The sequence below is a fragment of the Symphalangus syndactylus genome, chromosome 14 (assembly GCF_028878055.3).
Source record: "Symphalangus syndactylus isolate Jambi chromosome 14, NHGRI_mSymSyn1-v2.1_pri, whole genome shotgun sequence".
Lineage (NCBI taxonomy): Eukaryota > Metazoa > Chordata > Mammalia > Primates > Hylobatidae > Symphalangus > Symphalangus syndactylus.
The window spans coordinates 10,042,793-10,062,176 of NC_072436.2; the positions used below are offsets into that span (position 1 = coordinate 10,042,793).

At 45.9% G+C, this 19,384-nt stretch overlaps 1 protein-coding gene across 3 annotated transcripts in view; it reads left to right on the plus strand.

Moving 5' to 3' along the window:
* The first annotated feature begins 4,883 nt into the window (after nt 1-4,883).
* The window catches only part of RNF157 (ring finger protein 157), a 100,236-nt gene continuing 85,735 nt past the window's right edge, over nt 4,884-19,384 (plus strand). The window contains exon 1 of one of the 3 annotated variants that reach the window (XM_055242133.2): nt 4,884-5,297. In XM_055242133.2, the coding sequence (XP_055098108.1) occupies nt 5,210-5,297 (88 nt within the window). In that variant the 5' untranslated portion in view covers nt 4,884-5,209. The remainder of the gene's footprint in view (nt 5,298-19,384) is intronic. The other 2 variants (XM_055242132.2, XM_055242131.2) reach the window with 2 other exon arrangements.

Below are 19,384 nucleotides of genomic sequence, written 5' to 3' on the forward strand. Positions count from 1 at the left end.
TTTTGTATTTTTAGTAGAGACGGGGTTTCACCATGTTGGCCAAGATGGTCTCAAACTCCTGACCTCATGTGATCCATCCGCCTCGGCCTCCCAAAGTGCTGGGATTACAGGCATGGGCCACTGCACGCGGCTCACACGTTCTTTTTATACCAACTTTAGGATGCAGAATGTGTAGTCCCAGGTGGAGAGAGCTCAAAGCCAAAAGAAGAGCAGGACCAACAGGAAGAGAATGAAGGCAGAAGTGAACATGTAGAACCAAGCTTACAGGGTCTGGTATTTGATAGAAACAACAAAAAATAGAACAGACTCTCCCAATTTCTTCAAACTAGTCTGTAAACATAAATAGAGTCTTGGGCCCCTCATTTCTCCAATGCCAGATGCCTGCGCAGCAGGGCTGGAACCAGAGTGAGGCAGGTGAGGCACTTGCATGGCACTGAGAGTGAGAACTTTTTTTTTTGAGACAGTGTCCGGCTCTGTCGCCAGGCTAGAGTGCAGTGGCACGATCTTGGCTCACTGCAACCTCCGCCTCCTGGGTTCAAGTGATTCTCCTGCCTCAGCCTCCCGAGTAGCTGGGACTACAGGTGTGCGCCACCATGCCAGGCTAATTTTTGTATTTTTAGTAAAGATGGGGTTTCACCACGTTGGCCAGGATAGTCTTGATCTCTTGACCTTGTGATCTGCCTGTCTCGGCCTCCCAAAGTGCTGGGATTACAGGCGTGAGCCACTGTGCCCGGCTGAGAATGAGAACTTCTTAAAGTTGACATTCTGGGTGCCCCACTCGCTTCCCTTTATCCCCACCACGTTGGGCAGTGTAAACATCATCTTTCATTTTAGTCTTAACTTGAAAAATAGATTAATAGGCTACAAACTAGACTGGAGTCTGCATCCATTTGAACAACTCTTCTTTATTGGCAGCCCAGAGTGGAGGATGAAATTAACAATGAGGAATTCACACTCAGCAAAAAGCAAAATATGAAAGCCTGATTGCAGATTTCCTAATGGACAAGATTATTTTCCTCTACAGAGAGCCTTAGGTTGCCAGAGGAACCGTCTGCAGGGCCCCAAAACATTTAGGATCAGACTATTCTGTCGACGTTAGCCTAGCCCACTGATCTGGAGCAGGATGTGACATTCTCTGCTGGTGGTTTTGGCTTCAATCCACCGAAGCCACATGTCGAGGACTAAAAGAAGGATCGGGCCCATGTGTGGCTGATTGGGCTCTATCTTCTGGAGAGAGCTGGTACTCATTAAGAACAGCCAAGATTCTCATCTTCCTGTCCCAGAGTCAGGGACCTTTCTTAGCTCTTTCAGGTCACCTGAGATACTGGTTTGCCTCCCAAACCCTGCTGCCTCCGGAATGCTGTACTGCAGGGCTGTGTCTGTCAGTTTCCACCTGCAGGCTCCCTCACTCCTTCCTGCGCTAAGCTAATTGTTGCCTGTGTTACAAGGGTGGAAATGGCACATCTGGGCTGAAACCAGGAAAGCAACATGAACAAAATGAAAAGTCCAAAGGGACAAGCTCACCTAAAAGTTACTTGTCCCCGTACTTCCCCCACCCTTCTCCTTTCTCCCTTAGACCCAAGTTACAGAAGAAGAGCTTGAATGTGATAAAAATACTTGGCTTTGCCCCTTGCCTTCCAGGGATGTTTAGAGAAAACCCCTGAGACCCTTGGATGTTGTGTTGTCTGCTAGGATTCTCCCAAGGGCTGCATCCACAGTGTGGAAATGGATAAGGTGCTGCAAGGCTATTTCCACAAAGCACGTGTGGGATTTGCATGTGATTTCCCTATGCACACTGTGCAACCCCTCCCCAGACCATTTTTCAAGTTAAAAACATTTTTATGGCTCTCTTGATGCAGTCACTTCTGGATTTTTTCCTCCTATCCGACCTGCCTTCTCCCTCGGGCACTCTCCCTGGCCCAGATCTTTGGCGAGGGAGCCAAGTGGAGCCAGGGGAAGAACCACAGAGGAATGCAGGACCCAGCTCCTCTAGAGTCGGCTGCTCTGAGGGTCTAGCTGCTTATCTCGCCTTTGCCCGGGGCACTGGCTGAGATTCTATTTCCAAAATTGTTCACACTAGGTGATTACACGGTAGACTGTGGGACTGTAGCTCAATTAATTCACAAAAAGTCTCTTTGATCTAGAAGTTTCCAGACTGCCTTCTATCCCTTTCTCTTCTGCCTCTGGTCAACATTCTTTTAAAAATGAGTCTTGGCTGGGTGTGGTGGCTCACGCCTGTAATAGCACCACTTTGGGAGACCAAGGCGAGCAGATCACCTGTGGTCAGGAGTTGGAGACCAGCCTGGCCAACATGGCGAAACTCTGTCTCTACTAAAAATACAAAAATTAGCCGGGCGTGGTGGCGGGCGCCTGTAGTCCCAGCTACTCAGGATGCTGAGGCAGGAGAATCACTTGAACCCGGAAGGTGGAGGTTGCAGTGAGCCGAGATCACACCATTGCACTCCAACCTAGGCGGCAGAGTGAGGCTCTGTCTCAAAAACAAAACAAAACAAAACAAAAGAGTCTTGATTCACTTATTACATCTTTGCAATAACCACTGGAGACTGGGCTATTTCCAGAGGAGGAAACAGAGACAGTTTCTAAGGGCTTAGTTCAAAGTTACATAGCTGCTTAGGGGTTTGATTTGTCCAACTCAAAGTCTAGTGCTCTTTCTGTGCCTCATTCTCTTCGACTGTAAAATCGGGGTGTAAATAGCATGTATTTGATAGGGTTGTTGGGAGGATTGAATGCTTTAATACGTGTGAAGTGTTTAAAACAGCCTGGCACATACAGTGTTCCATAAATATCCACTAATTTTATTGTGCTATGCCTTGTTTTTCTTTACCATTCTAAGCATTGGACTCATGACTCCTTGGGAGGAGGAACCAACTTCTAGGCTTGGGGAGTATTATTCAAGATGGAGAAGCTGGCTTCCCAGCGTCAGGCCAAGGTGGGACCAGAACAGACACCCCATAAGCAACAGGACTGGGCTGCTTGACTGAGCCACATCCCTGCCTGGCCCTGGCTAAGCAGAAGAAACTCTCAGACATGGATAAACCCACAAAGGGAAAGGATGTCCAGTTTACAAAATGCTGAGGGCAGGAAGAACCAAGGCTTCTGAATAGAGCCGAGGAGCATAAGGCAACATTTTACTCTGTGATGTGTCGAAGGCCTTGTGTTTTGAGGTGGTTCTAGATTCTTCATTACTTGCATTTTACCTTTACCCAGCAGTTACAAGGTAGACCCTGTGTGTGCTGAAAGGAGTATGGAGGAGGACACCAGTTCCCTCCCACAGGGATGACTGAAAGCCTTGGAGTAGTTAGGACCAGGGACTCTGCCAGAGAGCTCTGGTGCTTGGGAGAAGCTGCCTGGGCAGGGACTTGCCCTGTAACCCAAGCCTTCCTTAGCAGCAGCCAATATAAATGATAGGGATGGGTTCCCACCATCCTGGGGACCCTGGAGGAAACCAAGGCAATTAGCATCAGGTCTGTTGGCTGCTGCTGAAAAGACGGCAATGAAAAATACAAAATGTGCCAGGCGCGGTGGCTCACGCCTGTAATCCCAGCGCTTTGCGGAGCGGAGGTCATGAATTGGAGACCAGTCTGGCCAGCATGGTGAAACCCCATCTCTACTAAAAGTACAAAAATTAGCCGGGTGTGGTGGCACATGCCCGTAGTCTCAGCTACTTGGGAGGCTGAGGCAGGAGAATCCCTTGAACCCAGGAGGCGGAGGTTGCAGTGAGCTGAGATCGCGCCACTGCACTCCACCCTGGGCGACAGAGGGAGACTCCGTCTCAAAACACACAAAAAACAAAAACAAAATATAACCAGGAAAGACCTGGACTCCGTAAAATAGCTTTACAAAGCTAATCAAGGGAACCAGACACCCCAAACTGTACTTCGAACACTGTTGAAAAGTTGTTAAAGTCATGTTCTAGCAGTTGAAATTTTTGCTGATCAGTCCACTCTCTCAGGAAAAAAACCACCAGACCCACAAAGAAAATAGAAGGTTTAAAACACAAATGTCTGTAATTAAGCAATGGAATGACGTCTTCTGCCGGCCCAAGCTTCCCACTGTTGCGCGTGTTTTTATCAAGAGGAGCCCCCGGTTCTGCCTGGCCCGGTTCGCTTTCGCCTGCGTTGACTGTCTTGGCACTCAGGCCTTTCCAAAGTTTCCAGGGTCCCGTTTCCAAGATACAGACAGAGGCTGAATGTCTTGATCTTATCCTCAGTCGATGTTCTCCTAACTTTAGGGCTACAAGGAGCCTTAAACAGCAGGTATAGACTTGGGAGCGCTTTGAATAGACGCACGTCGGAGGCGGCATCTTCCCAGCCGGTCACCAGCATTAACATGGGGCAGGAGAGATGCGAATACATCGTGGGACCCCTCTCCTTGCCCCCCTGCATGAGGTTTCCGACGACCTCCGCCGGCAGACGCTGAGGGGCGGGGCTGGGAAGGCTTCCTCCAGGCGCGGGAGCTGCGGAGCGGGGGCCGCCCGCTTTGGGACGCCCGGGACAATGGCGAGCGAGCTCCCGACCAGGCCTCGCGGACCGCGGGAGGGGGCGGCTCCCTGCGCGGTAATCCGAGCCGGGATAAACAGGCGCGGAGCGGCGACGCGTCCCTGCCCGGCGCAGCGCTCGCTTCCTGGGGTCCCCGCTCCGGCCGGTCCCGCCCCGCCCCGCCGCGAGCCCCCAGCCGCGCCCCCGCCCCCGTCGCGAGTCCCCGCCCCCTCCCCCGCCCCCGTCGCGAGTCCCCGCCCCCTCCCCCGCCCCCGCCGCGAGACCCTGGGCTGCGTCCACGGGCGCCGAGTCCAGCCGCGGCTCCCCGCGCGAGGCACGCGCCGCCGGCTCCTGCTGCAGTCCCGCGCTCATTGGCTGCTCCGGCGCGGGCGCTCCCGCCCCGCCTCGCCATTGGCTGGGGCCGCCGCGGTCCCCGCGCGGAGCCGCCGCTGACATCACGGGGCCTGAGGCGGCGGCGGCGCCCCCGGCCCAGCCCCGCAGCCCCCTCGGCAGAGGCGCTGCCGCGGTGCCCGGCGGAGGATGGTGCGCGGCGCGCCGGGGGCTCCCCGCCGCCAGAGCCGCAGCGCCACAGCGGAGCCGGCCGCGGCGGGCAGTCGGCCCCCGCACCGGGCGCGAGGCGGGCGGCCGCGGTGAAGCGCGGAGGGCGGCGCGGGCACTGGGGCCGGGCCGGGGCTGCAGCCGCAGCGGCCATGGGGGCCCTGACGAGCCGGCAGCACGCGGGCGTGGAGGAGGTGGACATCCCGTCTAATTCCGTGTACCGCTACCCGCCCAAGTCCGGTGAGGGCGGGCGGGCGCCGCAGCCGCGAGGAGGGAGAGGGGCAGGGGCAGGGGTCCGGGGCGGGACGGCCTGAGGGGGCCCCGCGGGTCTTCGGGGACCCAGTGGTTGCGGCCGCTCCGAAACGGTCTTCGAGCGTGGGAGGTCTTCGAGAAGGCCAAGGTCTCCCCCGCCCCGGGCGAATTAGCCCACGGGGCGTCCTGCGGGGTCTGGCAGGGTCACCGAGGGCACCGAGCCTCTCCACGGGAGGACGGGAGCGGCCTCCATTGTAATCGGTCCCGTGACGGGGACGCGTGCCCGCAGGGACTGAGGCTCCTGGGGAGCGGGGCTGCGGCGGCGTCGCAGGCGAGGTCGGCGCCCCGCACGGACCCGGCTGGCCCGGCCCACAGCCTGTTTGCCTCGCGGGGTCCGAGGGCAGCGGGGGAGGCGACCTCGGCATCCAAACAGGCACTTGCGCCAGGTGCTATCCCTGCGCTGCCGTCTCCTGGCCTCTGGAAAGGTTAGAATTAGGTTTCTCCTGGAAAAGCTTCCATTGCCTGCTGGAGGATGGAAGCCAAACAGGCATTTGCAGTGCTGGTGCTTTTGCAGAGGCTGTCAGAAGCGGGGGGGAAAAAGTAACAGCAATGTTTGGGAATCTGAGTATCAGGGTCACTCGGATTGCCCCTTTGCTAGCGTAGTGGCAAGCCTGGGTTTTGGAGTGGGACCAGCTCTGGGACAGGGCAGAGGTATTGGAAACGTATAGAAGTATGTGTGTTATTAGAATCATCCCTTCACTTAAATGTCTCCAGCCTCTGGGTTGTGGTATCAGCATTGGAGGTGGAGGAGGATTTTGACAGCAAAGCAGAGAATCACAAGAAGGTAGTTCAGTTACGTGAGCACCGGCCAGTGTGAATTGCATGATCTAGCCGTTGTTTACTTTTAATTGCAAGTAGTTTTACTTTAATTAATTACTTTTAATTTTACTCAAGACTTCTGGGGATGAATGGCTGCCACATTCTGTCTGCTTAGGACCTGATGGAGATTTTGGTGTTCTCAGAATGAGGTGTGAGAATTGGAGCAGAGCCTCGTCTCTTTTTGGTAGAATAGAGACATACTAATGAGATGAGCTGGTTTCTCAGCAGTGTGTCCAGTGTCTGCCAGGTGAAAGCAGGGGCCAGACGATGAACCTGCCCGCATCCCTGCAGAGTGTCTGCCGGAGCTGTGTTTCTCACTGCTTTTGTGCCAAGGAATGAATCCTTGCAAAGATGAATATGAGGAAGAATTGTTTTAGAAAGGTCTAAGATAAAGCTGTGGGTCATTAGTATTTTAATAAAGCTCTGACTGATTTTTTTTTTTTTTTTTTGAGACGGAGTCTCGCTCTGTCACCCAGGCTGGAGTGCAGTGGCACGATCTCAGCTCACTGCAAGCTCCGCCTCCCAGGTTCACACCATCCTCCTGCCTCAGCCTCCCGAGTAGCTGGGACTACAGGCGCCCGCCACCATGCCCGGCTAATTTTTTGTATTTTAGTAGAGACGGGGTTTCACCGTGTTAGCCAGGATGGTCTCGATCTCCTGACCTCGTGAACCGCCCGCCTCGGCTTCCCAAAGTGCTGGGATTACAGGCGTGAGCCACCGCGCCCAGCAGCTCTGACTGATTATGACTACGTAAAATCATGCTAAACAAGGCATAGATTTTGTTTTTTAATAGACAAAAATATTCTTAGGGCGGCACGAGGAAATCTTTTTAAAATAGACAAAAATATGCAGCAGTATTTGTGGGCACTGTTTTTCTTAAGCCACATGGCTTTTATTGATCAAAATATGGAGCATACTTTGCTGAGCTTGGAATTTTCAACAGTGTTTGCTGCCTCAGAAAAGTATTTACCGCTCTTTCACATGCGGGACTTAACATGGGTAAACCTCTGGAAGGCTGTTACCCGAAGCATATTTGTACAAGTATGAATCTTGGGTGATGATAATAAAAAGACAATAGACCAAACCAAAACTTTTGTTAATTAGCACACTCAATACTGTGTCTTAAATAATCCTCTCCACTCTACCAGTCTTTTAAAAGTTTAACTGTAAAACTGTAATTCATGTTAAATCAGAAGTTATACTTAGAGAAGTCTTTACAGCAAGTGGACCAAATTATTTATGTTGAAGCTAAAACATAGAAAATAGAATCAGAACATACTGTCTCTGTCAGCAAACCTTTGTGTATTTGAAACCTTACGTGAGCTTGCATATATGTTTTAGATAGAGGCATCGCCTTTCTTCTGATCTTTGAATTGACCTGGCTTTTTGTGGGATTACGGTGTTAGTCCTGAAAGGAACCGTTGACAGAGTTTGGCTATGACCACCATGCCTACCTAGTGTTTAATCTTTTTTTTTTTTTTTTGAGTCGGCATCTCTCTCTGTCACGCCCAGGCTGGAATGAAGTGGTGCGATATTGGCTCACTGCAACCTCTGCCTCTAGGGTTCGAGCAATTCCCCTGCCTCTGTCTCCCAAGTAGCTGGGATTACAGGTGTTCGCCACCACACCCGGCTAATCGTTTGTGTTTTTAGTAGAGATGGGGTTTCACCATATTGGCCAGGCAGGTCTTGAACTCCTGACCTCTCAGGTGATCTGCCTGCCTCGGCCTCCCAAAGTGCTGGGATTACAGGCGTGAGCTACCACACCCAGGCAAGTTTTTTGTAGAGACAGTGTCTCACTATGTTGCCCAGGCTGGTCTTGAACTCCTGGTCTCAAGCAATCCTCCCGCCTTGGCCTCCCATTCATTTCACTGATAAGAAAATGGAGGACCAGAGAAATAAATTGGTATGGCCAGAGTCTCTCAGCTAGTTAGTGTTCTTCATACTATACTGTCTACCTCTACCTCTCAAGGAATTGGGTTTTGAACTTGTACTCAAAAAACAAGACTTAAAACAATCATTCCATGATTGTGGAATGAAGGCTATTTTGTGTCATAATTGAAGTCCCTGTAGAGGAATCAGCCTGGGTTGATTTTGAGAAGTCTCCTTATCCTTATCCTGAGTACTAATAGTGGAACAAAGCAAGTAGCAGAGTCAGCTTTCTCCAGATGACATACCTTGTAGTTTGAGTGTTAAGTTGACACCACGATCTGGTTCGCTGGAAAGCGGCTAGAACTGCACTGCCTGTAGAACAGGTGTTTCGGAAAGAAACACCATCATCTGTCCTTGTAATGATGGTCACAGTGTCCAGCGGAAATTGCTTTTTTCTTAGTACTTTTAATGGAACTTCTTAGTTTTGTATGCACATTGAAATAGAAACATTTAAATCCTATCAAGAATGGCTGATTTCAAGTTGAGACTTGGGTTTGTAGCTTTTTTCTATCCTTAAATAGAGATAGATAGAAATAAATAGCCTAAATTATTTAGAATTATTTATTTTTGAATAGGTAATATAGTCACATGGTTCAAACTTTAAAAGAGGGAAAACGCCGTACAGTGAAATCCTTGTTCTCGCCGCTGTTGTCCATCCACCTGGTTCTCCTTCCTCCCTCTAAACCTCCCATCCCATGTAACCACTTTTGGTTTCTTTGGAATTCTTTTAGAGTTTCTTGTGTAAATGCAAGCATAGCATGCTGTTAGACTGTTCTACACCTGGCTCTGTTTGCTTTCAGAGATATTGGAGATCTTTTTATATTGTCTCATATTTGATAAGTTTCTTTGTGCTTTTTAACAACTATATAGTATTCCTCTGTATGCATATGCCATCTTTTTTTTTATGTAGTCTCCTATTGATAAACATCTCTGAGTTGTTTTTTCAGTATCTTACTATTGCAAACAATGCAACAGTGAATAATGTTATGCATTAGGTGATTTTTAGATTTATTAATAATTGTGTGAATATTAATCATTTAAGTAATAGAAAGTATGGTGGGAGTTTCTGTATAGCATTTCTACATTAGCATAGAAAGCAATTTAGAGCACGATTCTACTATATTTGGATGTACTTTTGTAATTTTTGAGTTCGAGGTCATACGTGCTTCTCTAAGATCTTTGCATCTTTAAAAGCCCAAGATCATTTGTTTAGCAAAGAAAGGTATGGCTTTGCGGAGATGGTTGCTTTTATGAAAGTTCATCTTTTGACAGAAGTATCCACATTGATAAAAGTCCACATTGATACAAGCCTGTTTTCTCTATCCAGGAAGAAATAGGCATAATATAAAGACAATTTAATTTATGTAAATCAGTACCTCATAAATCTAGTTTGTTTCCCTCCACATATTTGGGCAAGTTGGAAAATAGGAATAATTTGTTTTGCCGAAGTCTTTAAGAAGTAAACCTACTACAGAAATTCAGAATGGTAATCAGAGTCCTGACCAGCTAGCTTGGTTAAACCCGGGTTTTTGCTTTTAAGGCCTTCAACTGACTAGACGAGGCCCACCCACATAATCAAGGATAATCTCCTTTACTTAAAGTCAACTGATTGTAGATTTTAAAAAATTAAATAATTTATTTTTAGAGACGGGGTCTCAGTCTGGCACCCAGGCTGGAGTGCAGTGGTGTTATCAAAGCTCACTGCAACCTCAAAGTCCTGGACTCAAGCGATTCTCCTGCCTCAGCCTCCTCAGTAGCTGGGATTACAGGCACACACCACCATGCCTGGCTAATGTTTAAAGTTTTTGTGGAGACAGTATCTCACTGTGTTGCCCAGGCTGGTCTTGAACTCCTGGTCTCAAGCAGTCCTCCCACCTCGGGGTCCCAAAGCACTGGATTACAGGAGTGATCTACTGCACCCAGCCGTAGATGTATCACATCTGTCTACATCATCATTCTCCAAATTTTTGTTATTTTAGAGTACACATATTCTTGTCAAATGGGTCTTTCCTATTGCAAGAACAGTTTTTAAAGGCATGGATAATAAGTCTTTGTCGAATAACTATAAAAGTTTTTATATAAGTTTCTCCTAGCTTTAGGAGTATCAATTTAATATTAGATTTGAAACCATACACTTAAAAATATGCAATTTACGGCTGGGCGCGATGGCTCACGCCTGTAATCCCAGCACTTTGGGAGGCCGAGGCGGGCGGATCACGATGTCAGGAGATCAAGACCATCCTGGCTAACATGGTGAAACCCCGTCTCTACTAAAAATACAAAAAATTAGCCAGGCATGGTGACGGGAGCCTGTAGTCCCAGCTACTCAGGAGACTGAGGCAGGAGAATGATGTGAACCCGGGAGGCAGAGCTTGCAGTGAGCTGAGATCGCGCCACTGCACTCCAGCCTGGGCGACAGAGCGAGACTCCGTCTCAAAAAAAAGAAGTAACTTATTACAAAATAAGGAATTATTTGGTTGGCACTATTTGACACTTTAAAATATCCAGAACAATTTTGAAAAAGAACAAAGTTGGAGGACTATCACTACCCTATTTTAAAAGTTACTATGCATATAATTACTATAATGCCACAGTAATCAAGATAGTGTGGTATTGGCACAACGAAGAGCATATAGATCAGTGGAACAGAGTTATGAACCAGAAATCCTTACATTTATTGTCAGTTGATTTTGACAAAAGTACCGAGACAATTCAATGGGGAAAGGATAGTGGTTTCGACAAATGATGCTGGGACGAGCAAAAAAGAAAATGAACTCAGACCTATTCTTTACATCACCAAAATTAACTCAAAATGGATTATAGAGTTAAAAGAGAACCCAGAGAATGGGAGAAAATATTTATAAATCATAGGTATGACAAGAATTTGTATCTAGAATATATAAGGTACTCATATGCTCAATAATAAAAAGACAACCCAATTAAAAATGGTCACAGCACTTGAGTAGACATTTCTCCAAAAAAAGATATACAGTGGACAATAAGCACCTGAAGAGATGATCATTATTAACTTTCAAGGAAATACAAATCAAAACTATAATTAGATACCACTTCACACCCACTAGGATGGCTATAATTTTAAAAAATGATAATGGTGAGTACTGGTAAGGATATGGAGAGAGCAAAACCCTCATACCCTGCCAGTGTGAATGTAAAGTGGGGCAGCCACTTTGGAAAACGGTTTGACAGTTTCTCAGATGGTTAGTTACTAGATGACTCAGCAGTTCTACTCCTAGGTATACGCTCAAGAAAAATGAAGAAAATACATTCACATAAAAACTTGCACATGAATTACTCATAATAGCTAAAAGGTGGAAATAACCCAAATGTTCATCAACCGATGAATAGAACTACTGATAAATAAAATATAGTAAGTCTGCACAATAGAATATTATTTGGCAATAAAAAGGAATGAAGATTTGATATGTGCTACAACCTGGATGAACCTTGAAAATGTTATACTCAGTGAAATAAGCCAGGTGCAAAAGGCCATCTACTGAATAATCTCATTTATAAGAAATGCCCAGAAGAGGCAAATCCACGGAGACAGAAAGTAGATTAGTGGCAGTGGCGCAGTGGCTGTGCCTGCGGCTGCCAGAGGCTAGGGAGAGGGAGAAATGAGCTGTGACTGCTAATGGATTTCTTTTTGGGATAATGGCAGTGTTCTAAAATTAGATAGTGGTGAATAGTTGTATAACACGGTCAATATACTAAAAACCATTGGATTGTACACACTAAATAGGTGAATTCTGTGGTATATAAATTGTATCTCCACAAAGCCATTTTCAAAATGGGGCCAGGTATGGCGGCTCATGCCTGTAATCCCAGCACTTTGGGAGGCCGAGGCTGAAGGATGGCTTGAGCCCAGGAGTTCAAGACCAGCCTGGGCAACAGAATGAGACCCTGTCTCTACAAAAAATTTTTTAAAAAATTACCTGGGCATGGTGGCATGATATCAGCTACTCGGGAGGCTGAGGCAGAAGGATTGCTTTGCCTAGGAGTTCAAGGCTGCAGTGAGCTATGATTGTGCCACTGCGCTTCAGCCTGGGTGACAGATTGAGACCCTGTCACTAATAAAAGAAAAAAAATGGATCATAGACCTAAATGCAAAAACGATGAAACCCTTAGAAGAAGTCATAGGAGAAAAATGTTATTTGATTTGGATTGGGCAAAGAGTTCTTAGATGTGACACCAAAAGCAAAATCCATACAAGTAAAAAATAATAATAAATTGGATTTATTCGAAATTAGAAACATTACCACCTCAAAAGACAGTAAAAAGTTGAGAAGACAAGCTACTTTCTGAAAGAAAATATTTGCAAATCACATAAAGGATGTGTATCAATATTAAGAACTCTTATAACTCAATATTATGGAGACAAACCACCCAATTAAAAAATGTGCAAGAGGCCGGGCACGGTGGCTCACGCCTGTAATCCCAGCACTTTGGAAGGCTGAGGCAGGCGGATCATGAGGTCAGGAGATAGAGACCATCCTGGCTAACATGGTGAAACCCTATCTCTACTAAAAATACAAAAAATTAGCTGGGCGTGGTGGCCGGTGCCTGTAGTTACAGCTACTCGGGAGGCTGAGACAGGTGAATCACTTGAACTTGGGAGGCAGAGGTTGCAGTGAGCGGAGACTGGGCCACTGCACTCCATCCTGGGCGACAGAGCAAGACTGTGTCTCAAAAAAAAAAAAAAAAATGTGCAAGATTTGAATAGATATTTCACCGAAAAAGTTGTAGGAATGGCTGATGAACACATGGAAAGATGCTCAACATCAGCAGCCATTAGGGAAATATAATTAAAACTGCAATGAGATACCATTTCACACCTATTAGAATTAGGATAACTAAAATAGAAAAGGCAGACAATGTCAAATGTTGAGAATGCAGAGAAATTGGAATCTTTATGAAGTGCCGTGGGAAATGTAAAATAGTACAGCTAGTTTGGAAAGTTGGGCAGTGTCTTAAACAGTGGAACATAAATTTGCCTTATGATTCAGCAGTTCCACTCCTATGAATCTGTCCAAAAAATTGAAAACATATGTACACTCAAAGACATGGATGCAGATGTTCATAGCAGCATTGCTCATAATAGCCAAGAAACTGGAAATCATCCAAGTGTACATCAGCTGGTGAATGGATAAACAAAATCCATTGTTTATATCATGGTACAGTCATATAATGAAACACTGCTCAGCAGTTTAGTTTTTTGTTTGTTTCTTTGTTTTTGTTTTAGAGACAGGGTCTTGCTCTAGTGCTCAGGCTGGAGTGCAGTGGTGCGATCATAGCTCCCTGCAGCATCGACCACCTGGGCTCAGGCACTCCTCCAGCCTCAGCCTCCCAAGTAGCTGGGACTACAGGCACATGCCACCACTCCTAGCTAATTTTTTAAATTTATGTTTTGTAAAGATGGGGTCCCACTCTGTTGCCCAGGCTGGTCTTGAACTCCTAGTCTTGAGCCATCCTTCGGCCTCGGCCTCCCAAAGTGCAGGAATTATAGGCATGAGACAACACGCCTGGCCATATTCAGCAATTTAAAGGGATGAACTACTGATACATGCTTTACAACATGATTTAACTTCAAAAACATTATGCTAAGGGAAAGAAACCAGATGCAAGGCTATATATCGTATGAGTTTGTTTATATGAAATGGCTAGAAGAAGCACATTTATAGAGATAGAAAGCAGAATAGTGTTTGCCTAAGGCTGATAATAAGAGTAGGAATTAATTGTAAATGGGCATGATGGAACATTTTGGGGTGATGGAAATGTTTTCAGCTGGATTGTGATGATGGTTGCCGAAATCATTGAATTGTTCAATGGATGAATTTTATGCCATATTTATTATACTTCAATAAAGCTCTTAAAAATAACAGCACAGAGGGGTTTGTGCCTTTTGGATAAAATAAAGACGAGAGCTTGATAACTGAAAGGGTGGGGTTCTTAGTAGCAAAAGGCATTGAAGGTAGACTTTTTTTTTTCTTTTTAAATAAATGGAGATGGGGTTTCACTATGTTACCCAGGCTGATCTTGTACTCCTGGGCTCAAGAAATCCTTCCACTTTGGGACGCCAAGGCCAGAAGATCACCTGAGGTTAGGAGTTTGAGACCAGCCCAGTCAACGTGGTGAGATCTCATCTCTACAAAAAATTTTAAAAATAACCAGGCATGGTGGTGGGCACCCGTAGTCCCAGCTACTCAGAAGGCAGAAACAAGAGGATTGCCTCAGCCCAGGAGGTCAAGGCTACAGTGAGTTATGATCTGGTCACTGCACTCTAGCCTGGGTGACAGAGCGAGACCCTAACTTTAAAAAAGAAAAAAAAAAGGTTAAATCTTTTAATCTAGGAAGAGTCTCTCTCTCTCTTTCTCTCTCTCTCTCTCTTTTTTTTTTTTTTTTTTTTAAGATGGAGTCTTGTTCTTTTGCCCAGTCTGGAGTGCCATAGTGTGATCCCGGCTCACTGCAACCTCCGTTTCCTGGGTTCAAGCAATTCTCCTGCCCCAGCCTCCCGAGTAGCTGGGATTACAGGCACCTGCTACCATTCTTAGCTAATTTTTATATTTTTAGTAGAGATGGGGTTTCACCATGTTGATAAGGCTGGTCTCGAACTCCTGACCTTGTGATCCACCCAGCCTCCCAAAATGCTGGGATTATAGGTGTGAGCCACCATGCCCGGCTGAATATCTCTTTTTAAGAAATATGAGTGATTTGGAGGAGAGACTGGAAGCAGAGAGATTTGGTAGGAAACTCTTAGAAGATAACCCACTGTAATTGAACTTGGAAAGGGCTAAGGTCTTGACCCAGGATGCTTTGCACAGAGCACATGTTCAGTGTTTTTGTTTCTTTGATGACTGACGTTTTTAGCCTGGGTGACCAGAGAAGTGAGATACCATTGACAGAAATTGGAATTCTGGAGCAGAAACTGCTTTTGAAGTGAGTCCTAAATGTCGGCTGGTTGCTTTACTTTGCCTCAAGATCCGGGGAAATTAGACAGAAACCCACTCATTTCCCAAAACCACAGAATAGAGGATTTTAATGCCCCCTCGAAGGTTTCTGTGGATTGCCAAGGGACTCACATTACGATCATTTTGACTCCCGCGATCCAGTTTGCTGTCTTTCCCCACTGCAGATGTGACATCAGTCCATTCTTCAGTTTCTCCAAAAAATTCCATTCACATGATATATTCTCAATATAGATTTGACTAATGATTTGTGGGGAATGATGAGTTGGGGTGTACATTATAGAAATGCAAACAACTCCAGAGGAATCGTAAGCATAGTTACCCTAAACTTTACTTTAGAGTTTTACTGACTCTTTAAGTTCTCCAACCCTAGCCTTTCTTGGTCCTAATGTCTCCTTCCTCTTATCTTTCCTTCTTTCTTTTTGACTCTTCACTCTTATGTCTTAGAAGAAAAACAAATTACAAGCAGTTTAGGTTCCATCAAGGAGCTACAGACGCACCCATACATACCCTTAGTGTGCCGCTCTCCATTCTAAGTAGCTCATTAAGGTGCATCCTCCAAAAAGATAGTGCCTTCCCTAAGAGGAGTTCTGGTGCCAGCTCTTCAGATAAAGTCCTCTTGATTCCTCCTCCTTCCAGAAGAAAAGGTTATTGAGTTTGAGGCAAAGATGGGCTATCTGGATGCAAAGATATGGCAGGTGATTGAAGATTTGGACTGAAATGCTGAAGATCTGAGACAAAGGTTTGGGAGTTGAGTATGGGAAGGGAGAAGCCAAAATTTATCAGTTGCCCACTGGGCTTAACCAGCTTCTATACACATGTGATCTTACTTGATCCCAACAATAATCTGTTGAAAGAAGTATTATTGTCTCTATTTTACAAATAAACCAAAGCTCAAAAAGTTTAAATAATTTGTCCTAGGTCACAAAGCTGATAGACAGCAGCATCAGGATAAAATCCAGCTCTCTCATAAGTCAAAACCTTTGCTTCGATTCTGTGAAGAGGAGAGAAAGTGTGAAGGAAGAGGAGAGGCCTGAACCCTTAAGATATGTCCATCTTTATGGTGAAAAGTGAAACAAGTGAGAGGCAGAAGAGACACAAACTATCCAGGGTTTTGAGGAAAGAAAGCCTCAGAAATGAGTGTTGAATTCTGCAGAGGTAAATGAAGTGTGAGACAAGACTTGGTTTGGTTGGTGTTCCAGAGAACAGTTTTAGTAGAGGGGTGGAAACTATTGTAAAGACTTGAGGAATTACTGGACATGTGGTGTGAAGGGACAGGATGAATCGATGGACGGGTGAGTGGGTGGGTGGGTGGGTGAGTGAATGGGTTTTTTTTTGTATTATTATTATTATTATTTTGAAATGGAGTCTCACTCTGTCGCCCAGGCTGGAGTCCAATGGCGCAGTCTCAGCTCACTGCAACCTCTGCCTCCCAGGTTCAGGTGATTCTCTGCCTGCCTCAGCCTCCCGAGTAGCTGGGATTACAGATGCCCACCACCACGCCTGGCTAAGTTTGTGTTTTAGTAGAGAGGAAGTTTCACCATGTTGGCCAGGCTGGTCTCGAACTCCTGACCTCAGGTGATTCACCTGCCTCAGCCTCCCAAAGTGCTGGGATTACAGGTGTGAGCCACTGTGCCCGGCCCGAGTGACTGGTTAGTAAGCCATGGCAGATGGAACTTTTCTGGTGTTTGTTATTTGAGTTGGGGAGACCAGTATATGCTTGTAGGATGAGGTAAGTAAGAAGCCAGTGGAGAGAGAGGAACGCAAGTGTTTAACAAGAAGGATGGTTACAGATGTGATCTCAGGTGAGGTAGAGGCAGTTGGGAATGAGAACTCAGGTGAAGAAGTTAACCTTGGAAAGGAGGAATGCCTCCTTGAGACTGGAAGAAAGTATGGATAGAAATATGGGAAGTTGTTAGGTGTTGAAACTTTTGTAATGCGTAAGGGTTTTGAGAGAACGCCACAAGGAAGAAGGGTACAGGGTTGGGGTTGGGACTTGAGAATGTGAGAAGGGTTTAGATGCATTGATGTGTGCCTTTCTCTAAGTGCTGTGAAGCTACTGTTGTTCAGACTATGTTGTACTGGTTCAGAATAGAAGAGTTCAGATCTAAGTATATTTAGCATGATAAGCATAGAAGTTAAATTAGTGGGGGAAATGGAATATTCAATAAATTTTTTTTTATTTCTTTTTAGAAAAAAACCCCACAAAGTCTACATCTATGAATTCCATTTGTAAAAAACAGGAAGCAACATAAACTGTAAAAAGAATGTTTATCAGTAGGGAAACAGTTACTTAAATCTGGACATTCAATGGGAATACAGTATAACGGTTAAGAGCACAGGTTCTGGAATAAATATAGCTAGATTTGGGGACCTGACACTACCTCTTTTTTTTTTTTTGAGATGGAATTTCGCTCTTGTTGCCCAGGCTGGGGTGCAATGGTGCGATCTTGGCTCACCGCAACCTCTGCCTCCCGGGTTCAAGCGATTCCCCTGCCTCAGCCTCCTGAGTAGCTGGGACTACAGGCATGCGCCACCATGCCCGGCTAATTTTGTATTTTTAGTAGAGACAGGGTTTCTCCGTGTTGGTCAGGCTGGTCTCAAACTCTTGACCTCAGATGATCCGCCCACCTCAGCCTCCCAAAGTGCTGGGATTACAGGCGTGAGCCACCACGCCAGGCCGCTACCTCTTACTATCTGTGTGACCTTGGGCAAATTATTTAACCTCTGTGCATTAGTTTCCTCTTCTATAAAATGAAAAGAAAACAGCAACATCTTCAAAGGGTTGTGAAGAATAACCTGTGTAGTACTTGATAGTACAGTGCTGGTATAGAGTCAGTCCTCTGAAGAGGTTATAGGCCAGGCGCAGTGACTCATGCCTGTAATCCCAGCAGTTTGGGAGGCCGAGGCGGGTGAATCACCTGAGGTCAGGAGTTCAAGACCAGCCTGGCCAACATGGTAAAACCCTGTCTCTACTAAAAATACAAAAATTAGCTGAGTGTGGTGGCAGGTGCCTGTAGTCCCAGATACTTGGAAGGCTGAGGCAGGAAAATCTTCTTGAACCCAGGAAGCAGAGGTTGCAGTGAGCCAAGATCGCGTCATTCATTGCACTCCAGCCTGGGCGACAAGAGTGAGACTCCGTCTCAAGAAAAAAAAAAAAAAAGAGGATATTAATATTATTTGGCCACTAAAAACAATGAGGTCATGCCATAAATACAGACATAGAAAGATGCCTACAGTATATTAGGTGAAAGCAACTTGCAGATCAATATGTGCAATAGTCCATTCAATTAAAAAAATAATAGAACAAAACAGAAGACCTGGATATATTTGTATATGTATAAAAAAATCTGGAAGGCCACACCCAATTGTGAATAGCAGAGTTACTTCTTATGGAGCAGGGTTAAATTTTAAATTACTAACTTCTATATACTAATTTTTTTGGCAAAGGACATGTATTGTATATTTTTTTTTCTTTTTGTGGAGATGGAGTCTTGCTATGTTGCCCAGGCTGGTCTTGAACTCCTGGGCTCAAGTGATCCTCCCACCTCAGCCTCCCAAAGTGCTGGGATTACAGTTGTGAGCCATTGCACCTAACATGTAATTTTTTGTTTTTATTTTTATATTTTTGAGATGGAGTCTCGCTCTGTTGCCTAGGCTGGAGTGCAGTGGTGTGATCTTGGCTCACTGCAGCCTCCGCCTCCCAGGTTCAAGCGATTCTTTTGCCTCAGCCTTGCAAGTAGCTGGGATCACAGATGCCCGCCACCATACCCTGCTAATTTTTGTATTTTTGGTAGAGACAGGGTTTCACCATGTTGGCCAGGCTGGTCTCGAACTCCTGACCTCAAGTGATCCGCCTGCCTTGGCCTCCCAAAGTGCTGAGATTACAGGCATGAGCCACCACGCCCGGCCCTAATTTTTTTAATAAATAAAAATATGCTCTAGGGCAAGTTTGTACAACCCGCGCCCCACAGGCTGGGCTACATGTGGCCCAGGATGGCTTTGAATGCAGCCCAACACAAATTAGTAAACTTTCTTAAAACATGATGAGTTTTTTTGCATTTCTTTTCTTTTTTTTTTTTTAAGTTTATCAGCTATCATTAGTGTTAGTGTATTTTATGTGTGGCATAAGACCATTCTTCTTTTTCCAGTGTGGCCAAGGGAAGCCAAAAGATTAGGCACCCTTGCTCTAGGGGGAAAACCTAAAAATGAAGAACAAAAGCAGCACTGTAGCATTATAGAATTGAGCTGAATATTTAGAGGTTTTTGCAATTTTCTAATTTT